This window comes from Cryptomeria japonica, chromosome 9 (genome assembly GCF_030272615.1).
Source record: "Cryptomeria japonica chromosome 9, Sugi_1.0, whole genome shotgun sequence".
Taxonomy (NCBI): domain Eukaryota; kingdom Viridiplantae; phylum Streptophyta; class Pinopsida; order Cupressales; family Cupressaceae; genus Cryptomeria; species Cryptomeria japonica.
Window position 1 is genome coordinate 606485459 of NC_081413.1, and position 21359 is coordinate 606506817.

The 21359-nt window shown below is 38.3% G+C and overlaps 1 protein-coding gene and 1 long non-coding RNA gene across 4 annotated transcripts in view; one reads left to right on the forward strand and one right to left on the reverse strand.

The window, feature by feature from the left end:
• LOC131041034 (hsp70 nucleotide exchange factor FES1) overlaps window positions 1-21359 on the forward strand; it is a 147407-nt gene that overhangs the window by 90172 nt on the left and 35876 nt on the right. The window contains 3 exon segments of the mRNA XM_057974047.2: window positions 16778-16905; window positions 17096-17254; window positions 17355-17537. Of these exon segments, the coding sequence (XP_057830030.2) occupies window positions 16778-16905; window positions 17096-17254; window positions 17355-17537 (470 nt within the window).
• LOC131041160 (uncharacterized) overlaps window positions 1-21359 on the reverse strand; it is a 108246-nt gene that overhangs the window by 49297 nt on the left and 37590 nt on the right. The window lies entirely within an intron of this gene.

Below are 21359 nucleotides of genomic sequence, written 5' to 3' on the forward strand. Positions count from 1 at the left end.
TCATTTTAAATGGTTTTTACCCTGGGCAATTGGCAATTTAAATTTGGATGCTTTGGAAAAGTTTACACAATGCCTTACCTTGAATATGATTTACACGAAATGGCTCTGTCTTTGTTTCAAATCTGTCGTGATCTCCTCCGAACGAAATGCAGCAGCATGGAGGGGGTATATCAAATTTTGAATTTCCCAATCTGGGCCTGCGCGCAACTATTTTGGAGAAATGGAGGATTTTAAAATTTCGAATGATGCCACCTTTCAACTTCAGACCTTGGAGAGATTGGGGACCCCTTTGAAATTTAAATTTTGCCTTCTATTCAATCCCAAGGGCAAACTTCGGATCAATAACGCTTTCTTCTTTGCAAGATCGCAAATTTCGCGTTTTACATTTCGCGATTTGCAGGTTTCTGGCGAATTTCGGAGCTCTCAACGTTTTGGCGAACTGAAGTTTTCGGAGGAATCACACTGTTTGCAAGAAAACTTCGGACCTACCTTAGGCAATTTAACGCTATCTGCAAGCTCCGCAAAACCTTGGAGTCATGGCACCCTTCGCGATTTTAGTGATTTCTGGCGAATTTCGGAGCTCAAAGCCTTGAAAAAAAAAAACTTCGGAGCTCAACACTTCTTTTGCGATTTGGAAAGTTTGCGATTTTCACCAGCTGGGGCTTTGGGCGTTTGAAGTATATTTCGCGATTTTCAGGCTTCTTCGGAGCTTTAAGCGCTTTGCAACTTTCGCTCTTAGATGTTTTCGCTATCTAAAAAAAAGGGGGTTTCGGACCTAAATGCCCTTCGCGATTACTTCAGACTTCAAACGCGCCTTTTACAAACTCGCACCAACATCGGACCTAAAAGGCGCTTTTTACAAACTCGATATGTTTTGAAATTTTGGGGCTAGGGTCCTGTTGTGACGTATTCACACATCGCCCCATTGCAAATGGGGACCCCTGCTTTTTGCTTTTTAGGGTTTGTTTTCTAGGTCTTTTAGGGTTTTGTCTGTTAGCCTTTGCATTTTGAGTGTCGCCAAGGGGATCACCTGGATAGCAGGTCCTGCTGGAGTGATGTCCTTATCCTGAAATTTGGCTAAGTTTGGAAAGTCCTGATCCTGAAATTTGGCCAAGTCTGGAATATCCTGATCCTGAAATTTGACTAAGTCTGGAAACTGAAAAATCTCCAAAAACTAGATTTTGCAATATAACTCCTGGAGGTCTGAAACCATTCTCAAACATCCTGAAAGTATATATGGAATATAACTTAAAGTATAAGAAATGTCACTTATACTTAAATGTTATATTCCATAAAATTATCCTGACGGAGAGTTCAAAAGGTCAAAAAATCGCTCCTGACCCTCAGTGAAGGCCCAGAGCGAGATTTTCAAAAATGCATTATTCTTGCAAGATCAAAGTGATTTTTATGATTGGAAGGGATGAAGGAAAGCATGTTCTACCCATTGAATATAATTTGGATGATCAACGAAAAATGAAATCAACCCAAAATAAAAAAATCGCTCCTGACCCTCAGAGAGGGCCCACAGCGAGAAACCTAATATGGGAACTTTTCATCCAAGTTTGAGGAAAGCTGAGGTTAGGCATGGGTTTGAAACGATGTTTGAAAAGCCTTGAAGTGAAAAGAAATCGTTGAGAATCAAAATTTTGAAGGCAATTACAAAAATCGCTCTGGACCCTCAAAGAGGGCCTATAGCGATTTTCCAGGTTTCTCTCCTTTGTTTGAAGAATTGAGATAAAATCTTGCTTGGACAGGAGGAGAACGTGATGTGTTATGCCTTGGAGGTAATTTGAAGATTAAAAGATAAAGGAATTTGCCTAAAACCAAAAAGTCGCTCCTGACCCTCACTGAAGGTCCAGAGCGAGATTTTCAAAAAATGCTTGTTTTCTTCAAAATGGTGCTAAGGCAAGGTTAGGATAAGGCGAAGAGACCTCCAAAAACATGATGAATATTGTTTTGCCTTTGAAACTTGATGATTTTGGTCAGAAAATGAAAAATCGCTCCTGACCCTCAGAGAGGGCCTAGAGCGAAAATCGCCCCTGACCCTCAGAGAGTGCCCAGAGCGAAATTATTGAAAATCCTCATTTTACCTTGCAACAACAAAGCGAGTTTGGATGAGATGGATAAAGGAAGAACATTGCCAAATGATGAATAAAGTTTCAATGAAAAATGGTGGATAATCAAGCTCAAAATCAAAAAGTTGCTCTTGACCCTCAGGGAGGGCCCAGAGCGAAAAACACCAAAAACACTTCTTTTCCCCAAAATTTGACAAGGTTAAGTTTGCAAGTCAGTGAGGGGGCCTAGTTGAAATGTCTTAAAGAGATTTTGGAGGTTGAAAAATGCTAAATTTGAGCAAAAAATGAAAAATCGCTCCTGACCCTCAGAGAGGGTCCAGAGAGAAATTGCCTTCAAGGACATTATTTCCTTCAAAATTATTGATGAATTAACTTGGTAGTGTAAGGGAATGGATCTTGGAAGTGACACTGTGAGTTCAACAAACAAGTTAAGGTGGATTCCAGCTAGAAAATGAAAAATCGCTCCTGACCCTTGCAGAGGGTCCAGGGCGAAATTGACAATTCCACCTATTTTCCTCATGAAAAGTGTCAAAATTTGAAGTGCAACGCCTTAATTGGATATCAATTTGTCTTCCAGGAAACTTTGAAGTCAAGATGCGAAGTATTCAAGGCTATAATTGAAAAATCGCTCTTGACCCTCAGAGAGGGTCCAGGGCGAAATTATTAGCAAGCTTCATTGAGACCCTTGATCAAAAATTGATATTTCCCAGTTTGCACTAAATCATCAAAATTGCTAAATTTGAGACGTTTGGAAAATTAAAATTCGCATTAATTTAAAAGCATTTTGCATTTAATAAATTAATTTTAAGCCTTGAAATAATTAAAAAATCTACCTTGGAGGCACTAAAATTAATTTAAAAAAAAAATAAAAGATTACAAGTTGAGCGCACAAGGCATTATTTTGCCTTTATTTGACAAGTCGGCCTACTCTTTTGAGGTTTTATTTATTATTTCACCTTTTATTTGGCAAGTCGGCCTTGGAGAGAAAAGGGGTGAAGCGCTCTATATAATTGGAGATGCTTTGTTCAAGTTTTAATCATTCATTCATCCTTTTTCAAGTGCAAAGTTGAAGTGCGAATTGGAGGAGCAAAATATAGCATGTTGGAGGCAAAATTCTACTAATTGAGGAGCAATTTGAGGAGCGAAATCCAGAAGATTGGAGGCGAAGTTTGCTAAGTGTTGGAGGTTAATGTAGGCGTGATTCATCCAAGAGGAGGCTATGATTTAAACTTTGCCTAGCGAAATTCATCTATTTTTACATCATTTCTTAGAGTTTAATACTCAGGAGGAGGTATGGCAAAATCATCTTGACACCCTTTTTTAAGGTTTGATTTTTGGACATTTGTTTTGGAAAAATCTAAGTATTACATGGTTAATTAGGAAATGATAACTCAAGATTTATCATGAGGTTTCCTAATTAAAATCTTAAATCTTCCTTTTAAGTTTAATTTCTAGACTTCAAGATATATTACTAATTTTGAAATGTTGTGTAGGTATCAAGATGGCGACTCCAAAGTCCGAAGGATCTACAAGTTGGTAGGTTCTCATCCAAGAAGATCAAGCAAGGACAAGAGCGACCTCCTCCAGTCTAGCATCGACAAGGACGGCCTTCTTCGGTCAAGCATCATCAGGAATAACTTCTTCCAATCCAGCATTCCAAGGCGAGGTACATCAATCGTCTTGCACATCAAAGAAAAAAGAAGTCAGAGCAAGGGTTCGTTGAAGAAGCAGATAGTTCCAGAAGAGTTAATTAAAGCTAGCTTCTCAGCAACATCAAATTGGCATCAACCAAGTGTCAAACGAGGTGGCATCCCAGTCATCACTCCTCCAGTCGGATAGGTCCACCTCAGCGTGTCCAGATTCAATGTACCTAACTCATGGGAGGTGGCACAAACTTCGATGTACCTAGCCCAGCTATCCATTGGTCGATTTTTCCAGAGAAGGCATGTGTCCTAAAAATGTAATTTTATCATTGGTCAAGCATTAAATGCTATGTAATGGTTGTAACAAACCTTAATTAGGGTTTTCATTATTGAATCTTGGCCATTGATCTCAAATTGATCTTAGCCATCGAATTGTATTATGGGCACTATATAAGCCTCGACTCTTCATTTTGTAAAGGCTAATATAGAGAGAAAATAGAAAGGAGTTAGTGAATGGAGAGTAGTTAGAAGGTGAATAGTCAGTTGATAGGGTAGCAATTAGAGTAGAATAGGAGGACAAGGCAAGAAATTGTTGCCATTGATTGTAAACAAACTCCATTTTCATTGAAGTAATGGTGAAGTGTGTCGTTTCTTGCAATATGCATGGTTTCTTGTTGAATCTTCAATTCTAGATGGTAGATGATTAGATCGAATGAAGGAAATTGTTGAATGCACCTATGTGGAATCCGTCTAATCCAAACCACTAGCCTCTTGCTGATGGTAAGTGTGCCTTGCGTGGTCAACTGGAATGAAATGAGCTTAATCATAAGTCGTTACACGTCTATTGTTTCATGCATTTTCTTGAATGGTGATCATTGTCAGATGGTGTACAATTTAAACATATTGGAAGCATCCCTTAGAAGATTGCACTGAGTTGGTGTTGAATTGTTCAGCCTGGTGGTGAGACCCAGCCCAGTAGGAATCCACCTAGTCATTCATCCATCTTCTCGCATTCTAGGCAGTAGAGTAGACTTCCTGAACCTTGCATCTTTTGCCATTTGTTTGTCGTCCAGTTAGTTAGTAAATCTTGTGATTCCAACAAATCAGACGTTTAGGTCATCAAGTGTAAGTCCCCTTGTGATTCCAGCAAATCACATCATACCACAGAGAGCTTATCCAAACGTAGAGATCCTACAGAAAAGAACCTTGAAGTCATCCCGATTGATCCTTTTTGCGACATCTTCAGCATTCGGAGACTTTACTCAAGAGAGGATAAGATACTTCGGTATTTTATTCTGTGTTTGCATATGCATAAAAAACACATCAACAGGTCCGAAAATGGGGTTATACAGCGAACTTCGGACCTGGAGGAACCTTTTGCAACTTTCGACGCTTTTTAAATTTTCCAAAATCGCCCCAGGGTCCGAAAATGAGGACTTAAGTGATTTTCGGGGCTCAAGGTCTTTTTCGAAATACTTCGTGTTTTACATTTTTATCCCAAGGTCCGAAAATGAGGACTTAAGCGATTTTTGGAGCTTGAATCGCCTTTTGCAAATTTCGGACCTCAAACGCGTTTTTTAAACTCGACACACTTTGGTTTACCCCCCAGGGTCCGAAAATGAAAGCTTAAGGCGAATTTCGGGGCTTGACCCACTTTTGGTGAATTTCGGACCTCAACCATCCTCGTGCAACCTTTCACATTTGCTATTATTTCAAATTTCGGAGCTAGGGTCCGAAAATGGAGGTTTTAAGTGTTTTTCGTACCTGGAGGAGGTTTTCTCAACTTCCCACATTTCTCAAATTTTGCCCCTGGGGTCCGAAAATGAGGACTATAGTGATTTTCGAAGCTTGAAGGTCTTTTGCAAGATTTGACCTCTTTTGCATTCTCCAGTTTGACCCCATGGTCCGAAAATGAGAACCTTAAGCGATTTTCGGGGCTTGGCCCACCTTTTGCAAGATTTCGCACTTTCTGCTTTTCTTTCGAAATTTCGAAGCTGGGGTCTGAAATTGAGATTTTACGTGCTTTTCGGACCTAAATGCCTCTCTTTTATAAATTCGATACACTTTCACTTACCTCTCCAGGGTCCGAAAATGGGTCTCATGGCGAGTTTTGGGCCAAAACGCTCTTTTTACAAATTTGGAGCTCCAACGCCACTTTTGCGATTTGCCATCTTTTAAATTTCGGAGCTAAAGTCTGAATTTGGGGCTTCAGGGTGTTTGCGGACCTTGAAGGTCTTTTGGGAATACTTTGCGTTTTTAACGTTTTTATCCCAAGGTCCGAATTTGGAAATACTTAGTGATTTTCGGACCTGGAGCTACCTTTAGCGACACTTAAAGGCATTTCACATTATTTTCGGACCAAATGGGAAACATCAAATTTTGAAATTTTCGCCCCAGGATCCCAAATTCGGCCCCCTGGGCGATTTTGGCAACTTTAACTTAGTGAAATTTTAACCCCTTTGGGCCTCTGGGTCCAAAATTTGGCCCCTAAGGCAATTTTGAAAACTTACGTAAAACATCGGACCTCAGACCAGCTTTCGCCAGATTCCACAAATTTGGATTTTGGAGGCTTCGGAATCCCAAGGCATTCGGGCAAGTTTCGCGACTTCAACATTTTGGTCAGGGAGTTTGACCCTTCATCAGTAGGTGAAAATCATCCTTCATTCAAATCCTTACAAACATTTGCGGGAATAAACCTTATGCAGTCCGCTTCGTAGCTCTTGTGCGAAAAACGGCGACTTTGGTTCTCGTGCGACCTTTAGGCGCACTGCCCTTGTTTGGCGGGCTTCGCCAATTCCTACTACCTTACGCCTATCCAAGGCAATTTTAAACTTCGAACGAACTCTTGGCACTCATGCCCGAGGGCTAGACTAGCCAGGAGGATTCATCGGCTCACTTCCTTGATATCATCACTTTACGGACCAGTTGCATACTCGCTCGAAAAGACGCGAGACACTCTGCGCGAAACTCAGTAGGGCAAAGACGAAAGGCTCAAAACAGGAAGGGGGACCCTGTCAGCGACAGGGAGCGTGTGCAACGCACAACAAACTCTTACACCCATTCATTCACATTTAACAACCGAACTTAGCACAAAATTGGGCTCAGACTAACCATGCAGAGGGAATAATAATCAATTATTTCCTAATGGTATGAACCAGAGTTTCGTGACTCGCAGCGAGTCACGCGAGTCAACGGGCCGGGTGACCCCTGCCGGGTCATGGTGACCCTGACCCGGGCTCGGACGGGTCAGGGGGCGTGACTGGCCTGACTCGCTGAGTCAGCGAGTCACCCCTTGACTCGCCGAGTCCAAGGGTCATGACCCGACCGACGTCACTTAAAAAAGTACAGTAAAAAAAAAACATAACATTTTTTAATGATTTTTTTTGCCATTTCCCTTTCTTATAACCCTAAAAGGGATTGGCATTCACTGATACCACAGCTACACTGCTCGAGATGGATGCATTTAATAATGCAGTAGGGACGATCTTTGCCAGCCAATTGTGCAAAGAGGGTCAGACAAAATTGCAGCCAGGTAGAAAATTCTAAAGTTTATGACTTATGCATTTTAATTTTTCATTTTATAAACTAACTTTAAAGTTGGAAATGAGACTAATGTTTTTTTCTTTTCCTTATCTCAGATAGATGGTGGCAAATGTTTGGGCCTTCAAACCCCAAACCTTCAAAAAAATTGCCATCAGCATATTGAGCCAGCCATGCAGCACTTCTTGATGTGAGCGCAACTAAAGCATGTTCGAGCACATCCACTCGAAGAGGCGAAATAGATTGTCTGTGGAGAGGTTGAATGATCTAGTCTTTGTTCATTACAACCTCCGTCTCAGGACTAGACAGATTTTGGATGCTGACTCCTCTCCAATCACTCTAGATGAAGTCGACCCCAAGTCCGATTGGCTCACTGAGTCCACCAATCCAGTCTTCACTGATGAGGACCTTGAGTGGGTTGACCAGGCAGACAAAGAGGTTGAGGCTGTGGCTATGGCAGAGGAGGAGGATAGAGCACGATCAGGCACAACACCTATGGCTACTCAGACTGGTACATCACAAGCAGAGACTATGGTTACTCAGTCATCCAGGACCTACCTTAGATGCCTTTCTAGGAGGCAGATAGACGAGGCTGAGCCAGAGCCTGAGCCATAGACTTGTTTTTGTTTACACTTTACAGTTACATATATGTTTGGGAACATTTGAAGTCATGGATTTTATATACATTGGACAACATTTATAACTCTATATATCTATGTTTTCTAATTCCTTCAGCTACAATTTACATTTCTACGCATGTGATGGATGTATGTTTATGTATGTGATCAAATTAGCTTCTATTTGATGATGTTATAGTGTCTTTAAGCTTACTTCAATAATGGGTGTATGAAACAAGTTTTAAATCGTTAAAAATCTCTAAATTTCAAGGGTTTTCTTATTTTGCCAAGTCGTTGCCGAGTCCGAGCCGAGTCAGCCTTGCCGAGTTCGAGTCTGGGAACTTTGGACTATGAACCAAGATTTCCATCAAATACATGCATAAACAAACTGTCTGAAAAGTAAATACAGTTGTAGAAATATAAAAGAGATGGAGAAGAGGACCATGCACTCACAATAAAAAGGACACAACTTTAAAATCCATTAAAATCTGTATATATTTTGCCAGAGTTTTTGCAACAATCTTTAACTTTCTACCTGGAATAAAGGAGAAACTAACTCCTTTATATAGAGTTCTCAAAATGGATGAATGGCCAAGATTAAACTTAGACAAGTGGGCCAGATTCATCCTCTAATCAAAACTGCCCATACCCATAAATGGGAAGCAAAATATTAACAACAACTAAAAGGTAAATAATAACTACCAAACATAAAGCTGCTCCAAAAAGTGCACATGCACGGAGCTCGAAATTTACAATAACTTTCGTAGTTAGGAAAGAAACTTTATGTCTGAAAAAGTGCACTTAAATTTAAAAGAAACATATATTTTAGGAAAGCACTTTTTCCTTCCCCTTAATGGACTTTTTCTCCACAAACTCGTCCTCTTCATGTAGGTAACCTTCCCAAATGTCCCGGTGTGTTGCACGTTCCTCCTGAACGTACTCTTGGAATTTTATACAAATGGGAAACAATTCCTCATTAGGGGGAAAAGGAGGATTGCGCATTTTGAACTTTGTTCCTTCAAGATTAGAGTCGACTATCTCTAGTCACTCACGCCAATCCGATTGCTGATCCTCGAAGCGCGATATCTCTGAATGCAGCTTGCTGATGCACTCTATGTCCTCCATAGAGTATGCAGTTTTACCAGGCCTCAACCTGGCATTCCATCATGACAATACATCTGCATCCTTCATGGCATCCGTCCAGCCAATGACCAGGGCCTTGTGAACATCATCACCGCCATTTTCAATATGGGATAGGTCCATCTCACATTCCTCCTGTATCCTCTTAATAGTAGCCGCCATGTCCATCTTCATGCAAACAATCCAATACCACTCCTTGAAAGTATTGATATTATGGGGATTTAGGATAGACTGGATTACTGGAATCCGAGCGTGAGTCCAAAAAAGGGCTCTCATGATTGGTTGAGCTAAGGCAACCACCTCCTGGATTTTGGCGTACTCCTTTTGTACCTCCAACATTTTGATCTGTGCTGCTTGTATTCCCATTGCCACTTCGAATACATCACCAATAATCTTCTTTCCTTTCCTTTTAATGCTCTGGACCCACTCCCTGACAGCCATGGCAGTGTCACGCACTCCTTCAAATTCAGTTGTAGTCTTTTGTGCCAGTGTCAGTGGGGGAACATGGGATTCAACGGCTTGCTACAGCAGTTTCAACAGGTGATCAACGTACCCTTCAGCTTGCTCAGCACGAGCTCGGTACATATCTCTCTTAGCGGTCATTTCGTCGAGCTGTCTGAGCATATTCTGCACGACATCTCTGAATTCTTCCCTCTCCTGCTCTTTGGTGGCTCACCCTATTGGGATGGTTGCAACATTGTGTAATTAGCCAATGCAATCTGATCTGCTAGTTTGTCTGCAGGTGGGGTGGCAATATGAATCGTGCGGTTCCTTTGCTCATCTTTAGTGATCCTGGAGTAAGTCTTTGGCTTTTTCTTGCCTTTGGATTTTATTTCTCCTATTCGAGAGAAGATATCCTCCAGGTTAATTGGTGGCTCGATAACTTCTTTCCGCTGCGCACGAGCAATTAGCTAGTCCTGAGGGATGGTATGTCTAGATGCAATTGCCAGATTCCCACTCTGTTCTTTGGAGGCTTCAGTTGGCTCACTGCCTACCTGCAATTGATCGGTCATAGAAGGAATGGATGCAGAATCCAATCCCTTACTCATGGCTGAGTTCTCTCCTACCTCGCTGAACAATTGTCGGGTATCCTCCTGTAATGGTTGCTCCTTAGTTTTGTCGGGTTCCTGAGTCTCATCCCCTTTCTGTTCTCCCTCAACAGTGGTGTCATCCTTGTCGCCGCTATTCAATTGCAATTCATGCCTACTTCCCTGTGTGGGCTCATGCTTACCAGTCTCTTGATCAGGTGCAATCTCTCCCTCTTCAACCTGATTTCCAGGTTCATCAGGGCCAACTACCCTTGCCTCTGCTTCTTGCTTACTTTGTGTCTGAGGATTATTTGCCTCAAATGCAGCAAGATCACTTTGTGAAGGCGGAGTGGGTATGTAGTTAAGTTCAACCACATCATCCTCTGAACTGGGGTCCTTGGATGATGAACTAACCTTCGGCCTCTTGATGGGGATCTTTTCTCTCCTTGTTCTTTTTGATGTTCGAGTCCCTCTATTGGCCCTTGCTTTCTTTCTCTTCTGGGGGTCTTTTTACTGATTCTAATGCTTGGGGATCTTCTTTCTTTGTACCATTCTTTGTTTATCAATGTTTTGCACTTAGCAGGACTCATGTCGTAAACGACCTGCGCCTCATCAATAGTTGTAGCAATAGGATTATCTGGAAATGGGATATCAAATGCCTCCCCAAGGGCTTCAGGTGTGAAATCAGCTAGTACCATCCCCTCTAGCACCACTAATCTGGTTTCTGGCTGATAATGTCTAGCAACCTCAACCACTAATTCATAATTCTACACGGCCGGAGGGAAACCAACTACCTGAGCAATACCACTCTCCATCATCCGTCTGGGCCTACCATAGGCGTTTGGAGAGTACACCCTGTTCCTGAAATCTTGGATATCTATGTGGCCCAAGTCCGTGTCTCCTATGTTCTCCCATACACTCTAGACCTTCGACTCCCTAACTCCTCCCCCTTGGTATTGGTACTTCATTTTCTCGACCTTGCAGGGAATGTCAGCTTTGGAAACTTGAGACGTTCCAGTTGCGCCAGGTGTCTGTGAGGACTCAGCTGCCGATTTAGGCATCTATCCTACACAACTGGACATGGATTACGAGATGAGATAAGGCAACAAAAACGGGTTAGTCAAAACAGAGGACGGGGTTAGCGCTTAAAATTAACGATCAACGGGGAAATTGGAATTTGAACATATTGCTAAAAGCATGACATTTCAATAAATAGAGCCCGATCAACCGGATACTAGATACTATTTGAAGCTGAAAATCAGGTTGGTTTTGTTTAAATTTTGTTACTTGGAGCGGGTTTCAAAAATGCTACTTCTGATCGATTACGGTGGAAAAAGCAAACGTTCTGGCTTGCGATTCAGGGTTTGAATGTTTTGACGATTGCTAATCTAAAATGCACTTGGAAAAGAGTGTTGTTCAAGTTTAGACTTAAATTTCCAAAATTTCTCAAGTCTGAAATTCCAGTCTAAAGGCTGATTTCCCTAGCTGGTTATTGTTGCATGCTGTGCTTGATGTTTTCTAAAATCATAACCCACAAAGATTCACTCTCTCACCAGCTCTCTAACCTTTGTCTAACTATCATGACTAATTTGCACAAATTTAATGATTTAAAGGAGAAAATCGAACTTACCTGGCGGAAAGCCTTGCCTAACGTAGAATGACCTTTGGCCAAATGCCGATGTTTGCAATTTCGAAACTCTGGGCGCTCTAGTGAATAAGGTGGTTAACCCCGCGATTTCTTCAAACTTCGGCCTTAGGCGATTTTGGCAAAGCTCTCAAAGTTAAAATGCCCCTTCTCTTGTCCATGCGATTTCTTCAAACTTTGAGACTTAGGAGGGTTTTATGCGAGTTTGGCCTGCAAGGCCCTTTTGTAAACTTTGAAAATGCCTTCCTTAAATCTCACGCGACTTCGGCCTTTCTTGGTTTAACGTGACTTTATGCTTGCAAGGAGATTCAGGGGTTTGACATGTTATGAAAACGCCTTCCTCCTATTTGCATTTCGCGATTTTCTGACTGCGGAGGGTTTTGCAAATTTTTAAAGATTAAACGCCTCACACTTCTTTTGTGCGACTTCGGCTTGAGAAGGCTTTTCGCAAAGTTTTAAAAGTAAATGCCTCCTTCATCCGATTGCGCGATTTCGGCCTGAGAAGGCCTTTGCAATTTTTTTAAAGTTTAACGCCTTTCACTTTCGGCCTAAAGAGGCCTTTTGCAAATTTAAAATTTAAAACGCCTTACTTCACTAATTTTGCGATTTTCGGCCTTAGGAGGCCTTTTGCCAAGTTCACGTTTTCAGCCTACGAAAGGCTTTTGCAAATTTTTTTATCACCTTTCACTTACTTTTTCATTTTTTGGCTAAGGGGGACTTTTGTAAAGTTCAAAGTTTAAAAGCTTTTTACTTACCTTCGCGATTTCGGGCTGAGAGGTCCGTTTTGCAATTTTTAAAAGAATAACACCCTCTTCAAAAATCACGCGACTTCTCACTTTCGGGTCAAGAGGCCATTTCGCCAAGTTCGCGTTTAATGAAAACGCCTTTCTTTATCATTTTCGGCCTAAAGGAGACTTTTGCAAAGTTCATGAAAAACTGACATTTTTGCCTTCTTAGCCGATTTTTCAAACTTATGCGCCCTTTGTTTTTGCAAGTCGGGTACTTAGGCAATTTTCGAATTTGCATCTCCTTTTGCAATTCGGCCAACTTAGCCGAAATTCAAACTTATGCCGAAATTAGTCTCCTTTGTGAGAATTTTGAACTTTAAATTATGAGACTTTCTGACATTTTCTCCTTCTTTGCATTCACCCTTTGCCCTGCAATCTAAATTAACAAACGCCCCATCTCTTGATGCAATTCATGATTCAACTTTCTCTTCACGAATAGGATCATGCTTGACATTTGATACGAACTCCTCAGGGCTTAAGGAAGCGGGCGGGCTCACTCTCCTGCAGGATCATTTCCTCATACTTCTAACTGCTACATCTTCATGGCAAATAAAAATCAAAATCCCACACCGGGGGCGAGACGAAAACCTAAAAAAGAAAGGGGGAGGACCCCGTCGGCGACGGGGAGTGTGTGCAAAGCACAATAGATATGTAGATAATTATTATTATTTTTTAGTTTTATTATTATTATGATGTTATATGCTAGTATTTGTAAATCATTTTATTTTTATTTTTATTTCTATAATGAGATAAGCATTAAACATTTGTAAAATCATTTTTATTTATATTTTTATAACAGATAAACATCAAATATTTGTAAACCATTTTAATTTTAATTTTTATTCCTATAATGAGATAAATAAAAAATAAGAAATATCTTCGTTTTTTTAAATAACAGATAAACATTAAGTATTTGTAAACCATTTTTCTATTAATTTTTTATTTCTACAATGAGATTAAAAAATAAATAAAAAAACATTCTTATTATTTGTGAAATCAGTTTTATTTTTATAATGATAATGTAATATAAATTACAATATAATAAGATATATATTGATGTACTTTATATAGATTATCCTTAAGATATATATGCTAGTTTTGCATATACACTTATAATATTTCATTTCTGTGTAGGACAGCACTTCAACACCTCCATTTCCCAGTGTTATTTGGTTTCTATGTTGAACGCTAGCATAAATGCTTGATTCTGTAGTTTCTAACCAATTGTAAGGGGAAATTATGGATCAGTCCATAATATAAGTAAAGTTAACTCAGTGTGGCACTGCATACCTGATTGATGGAGAGAGGTTTATCATGGACCAGCAACAATTTCTGTTAATGGATTGGCTTCCTTTCATTGATATTAATGGCCTGGTTGATGTTGGAGTTATTAACTTATTCTTTTTTCTTTTTTTTTCTGCTGAAATGGAATTAGACTTGGCTTTTTTCTGATTTCTTGAACTATTGTAAACTCTGAGCTGAGCTGAGTTGTATTTCTTTTGAATGCATTTAAGATTAATCCTCTATTTATAGCCATAGAGCTTAGATGCTTACGTCATTTAAGAGGCACTGTAATATGTAATCAATGCTCATTTCATTGCTAGAGGGAGATAATGATTACAATATCTGAATCAATCTTTCACAAATTAAGAGATGGGTTGATGGGTTGGAATCTTTCACAAATTAAGAGATGGGTTGATGGGTTGATGGGTTGATGGGTTGAGAATGATAATCTGAGGATGTAATGTTCAATACTGAAAATTGTGGCTGTTTCTTCTTCTGGCTACTAATCATTGTAGGATTGAATATCTGAATGAATATTTCACAAATTGAAGAGGAAAGTTGGTGGTTGAATTATCTTCTGTTAGAATTGATTTGTGCAGGTAAGGGAACCAAGCATGTTGAGGGCAAATCTATGGAAATAGGTTTGATATTCACTGCTGAACATTATGGTTGTTGCTTATTCTGTATAGCAAGCATTGTGAAAATGAATATATCATCCAGCCCTTGAAAATTCCTTAACCATTAATGATTAAAATCTATTTGGCTATTGAAGAATGATTGCAATATCTTAATCAATCTTTGACAAATTGAAGAGATAGGTTGGTGGGTTGTTTTTGTTGCCATTAGAATTAATTTGTGCAGGGTAAGCAAGCATGACAACCTGAGTGTCTAGAGGGCAGATTATTGAAATTCAAATGGGTTTAATATCCAATACTGAACATTTTGGCCACTGCTTCTTCTGGCTACCGACTGTCATAATAAAGAACAAATTATCTAACCCTTGAAAAAACTTTACCCATTTATAATTTATATTTATTCACTTTGCAATAAAACCTTGGATCTCATCCCCCTTGTTGAAGATTGGCAGCGTCGGTCATCACTTCCAGCCTGAGGAAGACAAATATGTAAGTGGCCTAATCGGCTTAATCGACTAAGGGGGAGTGTTGATGCTATGGTCGGATTCCTTCAGGCCGACATAGACAACATAAAGGTTGTGATAATATTGTGATAATATAATTATATTATATTGTGATAATATAATATAATTATATTTATTGTGATAATATTATTATTGAGAGATAATATAATTATATTATTTTGTGATAATATAATTATATTATAAATATATTGTATAATAATATAATAATATTATATTGTTATTAATAATATAATTATTGGAGACCAACTTGGAAGAGTGGTGACCCTTGGTGAAGGGGCACCACCGATAGGTATAAAGGAAGAATAAATCTTCCTCTCTAATTGAATTGATGATATAATAATATATACAGAATGCATATACTTCAATTCAACAAGACAGTGCTGCTCAGTGTTGGATGGAAATGAAACATATCACCCAAGGCGACATTGGCAGTTCATTAGGTATATAATGTTAAAGGAACTTGTGTGCAGAGGAGCAAATTGAGAGGGATGGTTGTAAAAAGCACATAACATTAATATTAGCTCTTCATAATACACTTTGAAGTAATCTATTTTTCATTCAAAAATTGTACTCCATTTCAAAACAGAAATCCATTAGCATAGGCAAGAAATTAGGAGAGATATCTTTTCTCTCTCCCGAGTTAGTTGAAAATGACACTATTTCCAAATGGTTTATCCTCCATACATTCATTCTCGCACTTCATCTAGACCTTATTACAAGACATACAGATGGATAAAAGTGAGATAAAAGTAGGGGCCAATAGTCCCTCTCGCACTGCATCCAGACCTTATTACAAGACGTACAGATGGATAAAATTGAAAGTATGATAAAAGTAGGGGCTAACAGTCCCACTCCCACAATCTCTAATACGAATGTGAGAATAGCTTCAGAATTTTTTTTTTATATACATAGAAAATAAATAGGCACTCCATAATTTTAATGTAATATTATGTTTTAACACCTAAAAGAGAAAATAGTATATAATACAATATAGGTACAAGTACAATTACCTGAACCTCCTTATCTAATCAAGTTAAGCAGACACTTTACATGTATTGTACCTAAGAAAACGTGGACTATTGTACATAGTACAGTGTTAGTTCTAGGTAGGATAGGACTTACAATTACACTAGCATCTTCCTTGTTAGTTATATTTCCTGACTGCGGTCTGCCATGGATAAATTTGTTGAGATGAGATTAGTCATGGGCAAACTGGTCATTTTAGTTTTCTGTATCAAAATTGACTACCAGTAAGCTTAAACAAGTTTCTCTGATCATCTCCAGATTGTTTCCAGGCCTCTTTACCAAGTCCAGTCATCTTTACAAGGCTTCCTTAGCTAATAACACGTCTAAAGAGTCTATATTACGACTTCAATTTCTCTTTAAGGGTCATACCATTTCTTAGTCTTTACATCAGAGATACAACATACATGATAGCAAATTTACACTTAACCTGATCCAATTTAGATAAGCAGTGAAGTTTCAAATGAAAGGTTCATGACTTCAAAAAGGTGATAAAGGATTCAATGCACTTGAGAGTTGATAAGAAAGATGATTTCGTTGATTAAATTCTTTACCAATTGAGACAGTGAATAGATACAAAGGTAGCATCATTTGAGAATGGGATAGAGCTACCTTTGCAACTAGTAATTTATTTCTTAGACATTTTAAACCTAATTCAGTTTACATAGACTCCTGAGTCTATATTTGATTATTTTTTTAATGAAATGAAATACTTGGTTTCCTTAAAATCGATCTTTTTGAACATCCTTAATTCATAGCGGGACTGTCTAATAGAAGCTGATAATCTTCATATGATGCATGTTGCTTATTTGAAGGCTATCTTTTGCTGCTTCAGACTTGAACAAACTTGGAGGCCTTTCTGCTATTGTTAGAGAGCTTTATAGAGAAGAGGAAGAATTACGTACAACTGCTGCATGGGTTCTTGGGAAAGCTAGTCAAAATAACCCTGTTGTTCAGAAACAGGTTTTGGAGATTTTGTCCAGTTAAATATTTTTTCATTTGAAAGTTATATTGAATGTGTGCTGTTGTATTGTTTTTCCCAACTCTACTTTTCAATTTCGGATAAGAGGGTTACTTTTATGGGTCAATCATATTTAGGGTTTTCGCTGTATTCCATCTATTATTAATGTTTATTAAGTTTAAAATAAAGCAGATTCTTGAGATAGGTGTTTTGCCTAAACTAGTAAGGATGGTACAATCTAGCGGTTCTGAGGAAGCAGTTAAGGCTTTATATGCAGTTTCTGCTGTGATTAGAAACAATCCTGATGGTCAAGCAGTGTTTTCTATGGAAGGTGGAGGTTTGATGCTACAGGTAATATGTTATAAATTATTACTTTCCATCTGATATTGAAATATAATTTCATTTAAAGATAAAAGAGATATCAACACAAGTTATGACTTGTTATGGTTAGGAACTCATGCGTAATTCCAGCTGTGATATAAGATTGCGTAAGAAATCTTTATTTTTGGTGGCCGACTTAGCAGAACATGGGTTGGAAACTGCCGGTTCGGTTTCCTCTTTTCAAGCTGATGCAGAATATCTGAAATCAGTGGTGGATCTCTTAGTGCTACCTGATCTGGATATGCAAGAAAAGGTATATATTTTACTCTCTGGATGTGTTTCTCTAGCTTATGAGCAGAAATTACTGTATTCTGTTTTAAACATTATACTTTTTGCTAGTTATTGCTTCTTTTATTGACTGAAATTGAGGCCTGACAAATCTGTGTATCTTCAATAGATAATTATGTTTTGCACTAATAAATACAAACATGTAGTTTTCTTGAAATGGATAAAATAGAATTTTTATTCATACTTCAAAAAATAGAAAAGTACAAGCAATTTAAGGGTACCATCCAAGAGAAAAAGGCCATTATCAAGTCATCCACATGAGGTAGGCTTAAAAACTTCCAAAAAAAAAAGAGATATAATATTTTGCTTATAGCATACCCTTTCTTAGGAAGGACATAGGAAGTTAGACTGATAATTAAAAGAAATACACATGAGGATTATTTTCAGAGTTTCTCAGATTTGTGGTTGAGTAGCTAGAAAAATTAGTGATTGTATGCTCCTCTAGAATATCTTTGGGTTCTTTACCTTTGTCTAGGTCGATTTTGGAGAATTGTGCCCATCTATTTCACATTTTGGATAGAACCAAGTCTCAATTTGCAAAGCTGTGCCTTTCTTTCTTTGACTATTGCAATGTGTTCTCTTCTTGCTACACATTCCCTTCAATAGCTACTTGCAATTCAGCCAATGGTTGTGCATTTCCAAGATTTGTCTCCTTTTTATACCTTGATGGGTATATATGTTTTAAATCTAAGTTGCCGGTTCGGGTTCGGGTTCGTTAGTACAAAAACATATATATATATATATATATATATATACAAGCATGAATTAAGATTAGCATGTCACATAGCATCATATAAACAACAAAACCAACATAAACTTGTAATCATAGCATCCTGATTATACCATAACAGCATCATATACATCAAGTTTAAAATCAAAATGACAAAATATTCAAGTATCATTGTTTCAACTTTCCCCTTGCTTGTAGTCATGTTGCTTGTGTGAAATGAGCAAGTTAATATTTTAAAACTCACTTTTAGGGTTATATTTTCATTTTTTATGTGGTGGATTTCAAAAAAAATTTAAATTTTGCAAAAAAACACCATTTTTGGGCCATCAGACCCTTGGGTTTGACCTGGGTCCTCTTGGGTTCGACCTGGTCCGAACCAGGCCCGTGAATCACGGACCTTGTCTAGACCACAGGCGCACCGGACCAGGACTGGACCGGACCAGTACCAGGGGTCTAGGGGGGCGAACCCTGCAACATGGTTTTAAATCAGAGCTTTTCTTCCTCATCGATACTTTTGTTCCTCATAGTTTTCATTCCAATATTATTAGATAAGAGATTATAGATACAGGCACATATGGACCATTAACATCACATGAGATATAAAGATATTGTATTTGCGTTCGCTTTTGAATTGAGACATATGCTATGGTGAAAGTGAAACCTTACGTCAAGTGTCTCTTTTCTTGAGTGCATTGAATATTAGGGTACATCAGTACCTTATATACGTTTCTCTTTTTCAATTATTCTGGGTATCTATCTACAATTAGATATTTGATTCAATAGATGTCAGACTTTGGTCAAAGAGATAATTCTTAATTATTCAGTCTTGGAAACATGGCTTAAAATCTGGAGTAAAGAGTATTTTATTTATCCTCTCCTTATCTTCACAAGCTGGAGAAAGAAGGCCATTGAAAAAGAGAACATTTTCAAATGACTAGATGAAAAGAATCTTGAGCCTGTGTAGTACAGTGAATTCAATCCATTTCTTTATAATTATTGAATAATGTTTATTTAATTATTTAGAGAGGAAGTGTTAAGATCTACGATTTTGAACTTGAAATGGGACACAAGAACTTTCATTTGAGCAATCGTTTTTACATCTTTTGGTGTGATTTTGGTCTTGGCTTGGCTATAAGAAAGCTGAATTCTTTTCTCCTAGCATGATAACGTTAACTTTTTCCAAAAGCGTGTGCAAAAGCTTAAGTACCATGGTAGCAAGATTATGTACATAAACATTGGCCAATCCTGAATTTGTTTATCAATTTTGAAGAAAATTGTATCTATTCTATTTGTGTGTTGTAACCTCCACCCTATCATCTACTCTTCTTATGTATATGGGACAGGGATTGATGCATTTTGATTTTTACCTAAAGTGGGATAGGAGGGTGATGATTAATGAGTCATCTTGCTCTTGATCCTAAAGGTTGGAGTTAGATGTCTGATAGCAACCTGATGTATTACTGCAAGGCTTATCATAGACTTCTTATAGCATTATTTTTCTCAAAGATTGAAAAGGAAGAACAAGAGGATTATGGGATGAACCTACATTGAGCAGTTTCTTACTGCAAGAGTTAGTTTCTTCTGCATGGAAAGTTCCTTACATCTCTAAACTATATTAGAACTGCTAAAGAACCATGTGTATCTCAGAAGAGATGAGATATTTACCTTGTATCTCTAAGCAGACTGGACATCTAAAGATGGAAATAAATTTCAGTTCACTTTCTTTTGGCTCTCTTTACCATCATAGGCTAATACAGCAGCTAAGGTCACCCTGTTTGTGAAAATTTGTCATCCTTATTCTTTCTGTGCCAGCAATTCTATATTGCCAGCCAACCAAGGTTATATTGTCTGTGAAAGTGGGTTGTCGTCTGTCCATTTAAACTTACAATCACATTATGATCTTGTCATTATGTTTATCTTCTGTACATTCTTCGCCTGGGCTAGAATACATTTCACTATTTTAGTGACTTCTGCTCATGTTTTAAAATACGTTATGCTCTGAAAGGTTTCTACTCAATACACTCTAAATTTCGCATAACAATTTTTGGTAATCCTGTTTTATATTGTAAAATCTGCTTTCATAACTATTGTATCTCTCAATGTACTCTTCTTGAACAGAGTTTCTTTTCTTTGTAGAAGCTCTGTGAACATTCTTTTGCTCTATTTTTCCAGATACTTACACCTTGATCATTGGGTATCTAGTGATGACTGTGAATATTCACAACTACTAATTCTACAGAGTTGTCTCAACTGCATTAATAGCTTTGACTCTTTTTTTTTTTCAAGGACAATTATTGGAATCCACAATAATAATTCTGGATCCAATAATGATCTGATCCACCATATGTTTTTCCCTTATGTTCTGATTCTTTTGTGATTTTTCTTTGTTTTCTGACCCTCCTTATTTTCTTCTCTCCAGTTTGGTGCTCTTTATGCTTGCCTACTTTATGCATTGATTTTCTTTTAAAACATTTTAGCTCCAGAATTTCCTCATCTACAATACTAGAAACCTCATTCAACCCATATATTATTTTTTGGAAGGAAGTAGAGGATTGGCAATGCATGACTATTAATTGGCCTGCATGTTCTAATGCACAATTCACAGATGGGGATTTACTTTTCCTTACATGCCATTCATAGGTATGCTCTTGAAACAAAAATCTAAGGCTGCAAAATGATGTTACTACATACTGTTGTGACCATTTCACACATTGCCCCATCATAAATGGGGACCTCTCTTTGCTTTCCATTTTGGGTTTTAGATTAGATTGCTATGTGTCTTCCTTTAGAATAAATCAGCAGGAGGTGAAGCCTATACTTGCAATGATTGAGAGTCAATGATTCATCTGTTGATCGCCTATTGAAATGAGGAAAATTTCAGGGATCCCTAAGCATGGAATTTCAGGGATCCCTAAGCCAAGGATATCCACACTTTTGTATTCACCGCCTTCCTAAGTCAAGGGTATTTCATCCTTAAGCCAAGGATATTTCGTTCTTAGGCTAAGGATATCAGCGCCCTATGTATTTCATGACTTCCTAAACCAAGGATATTACATC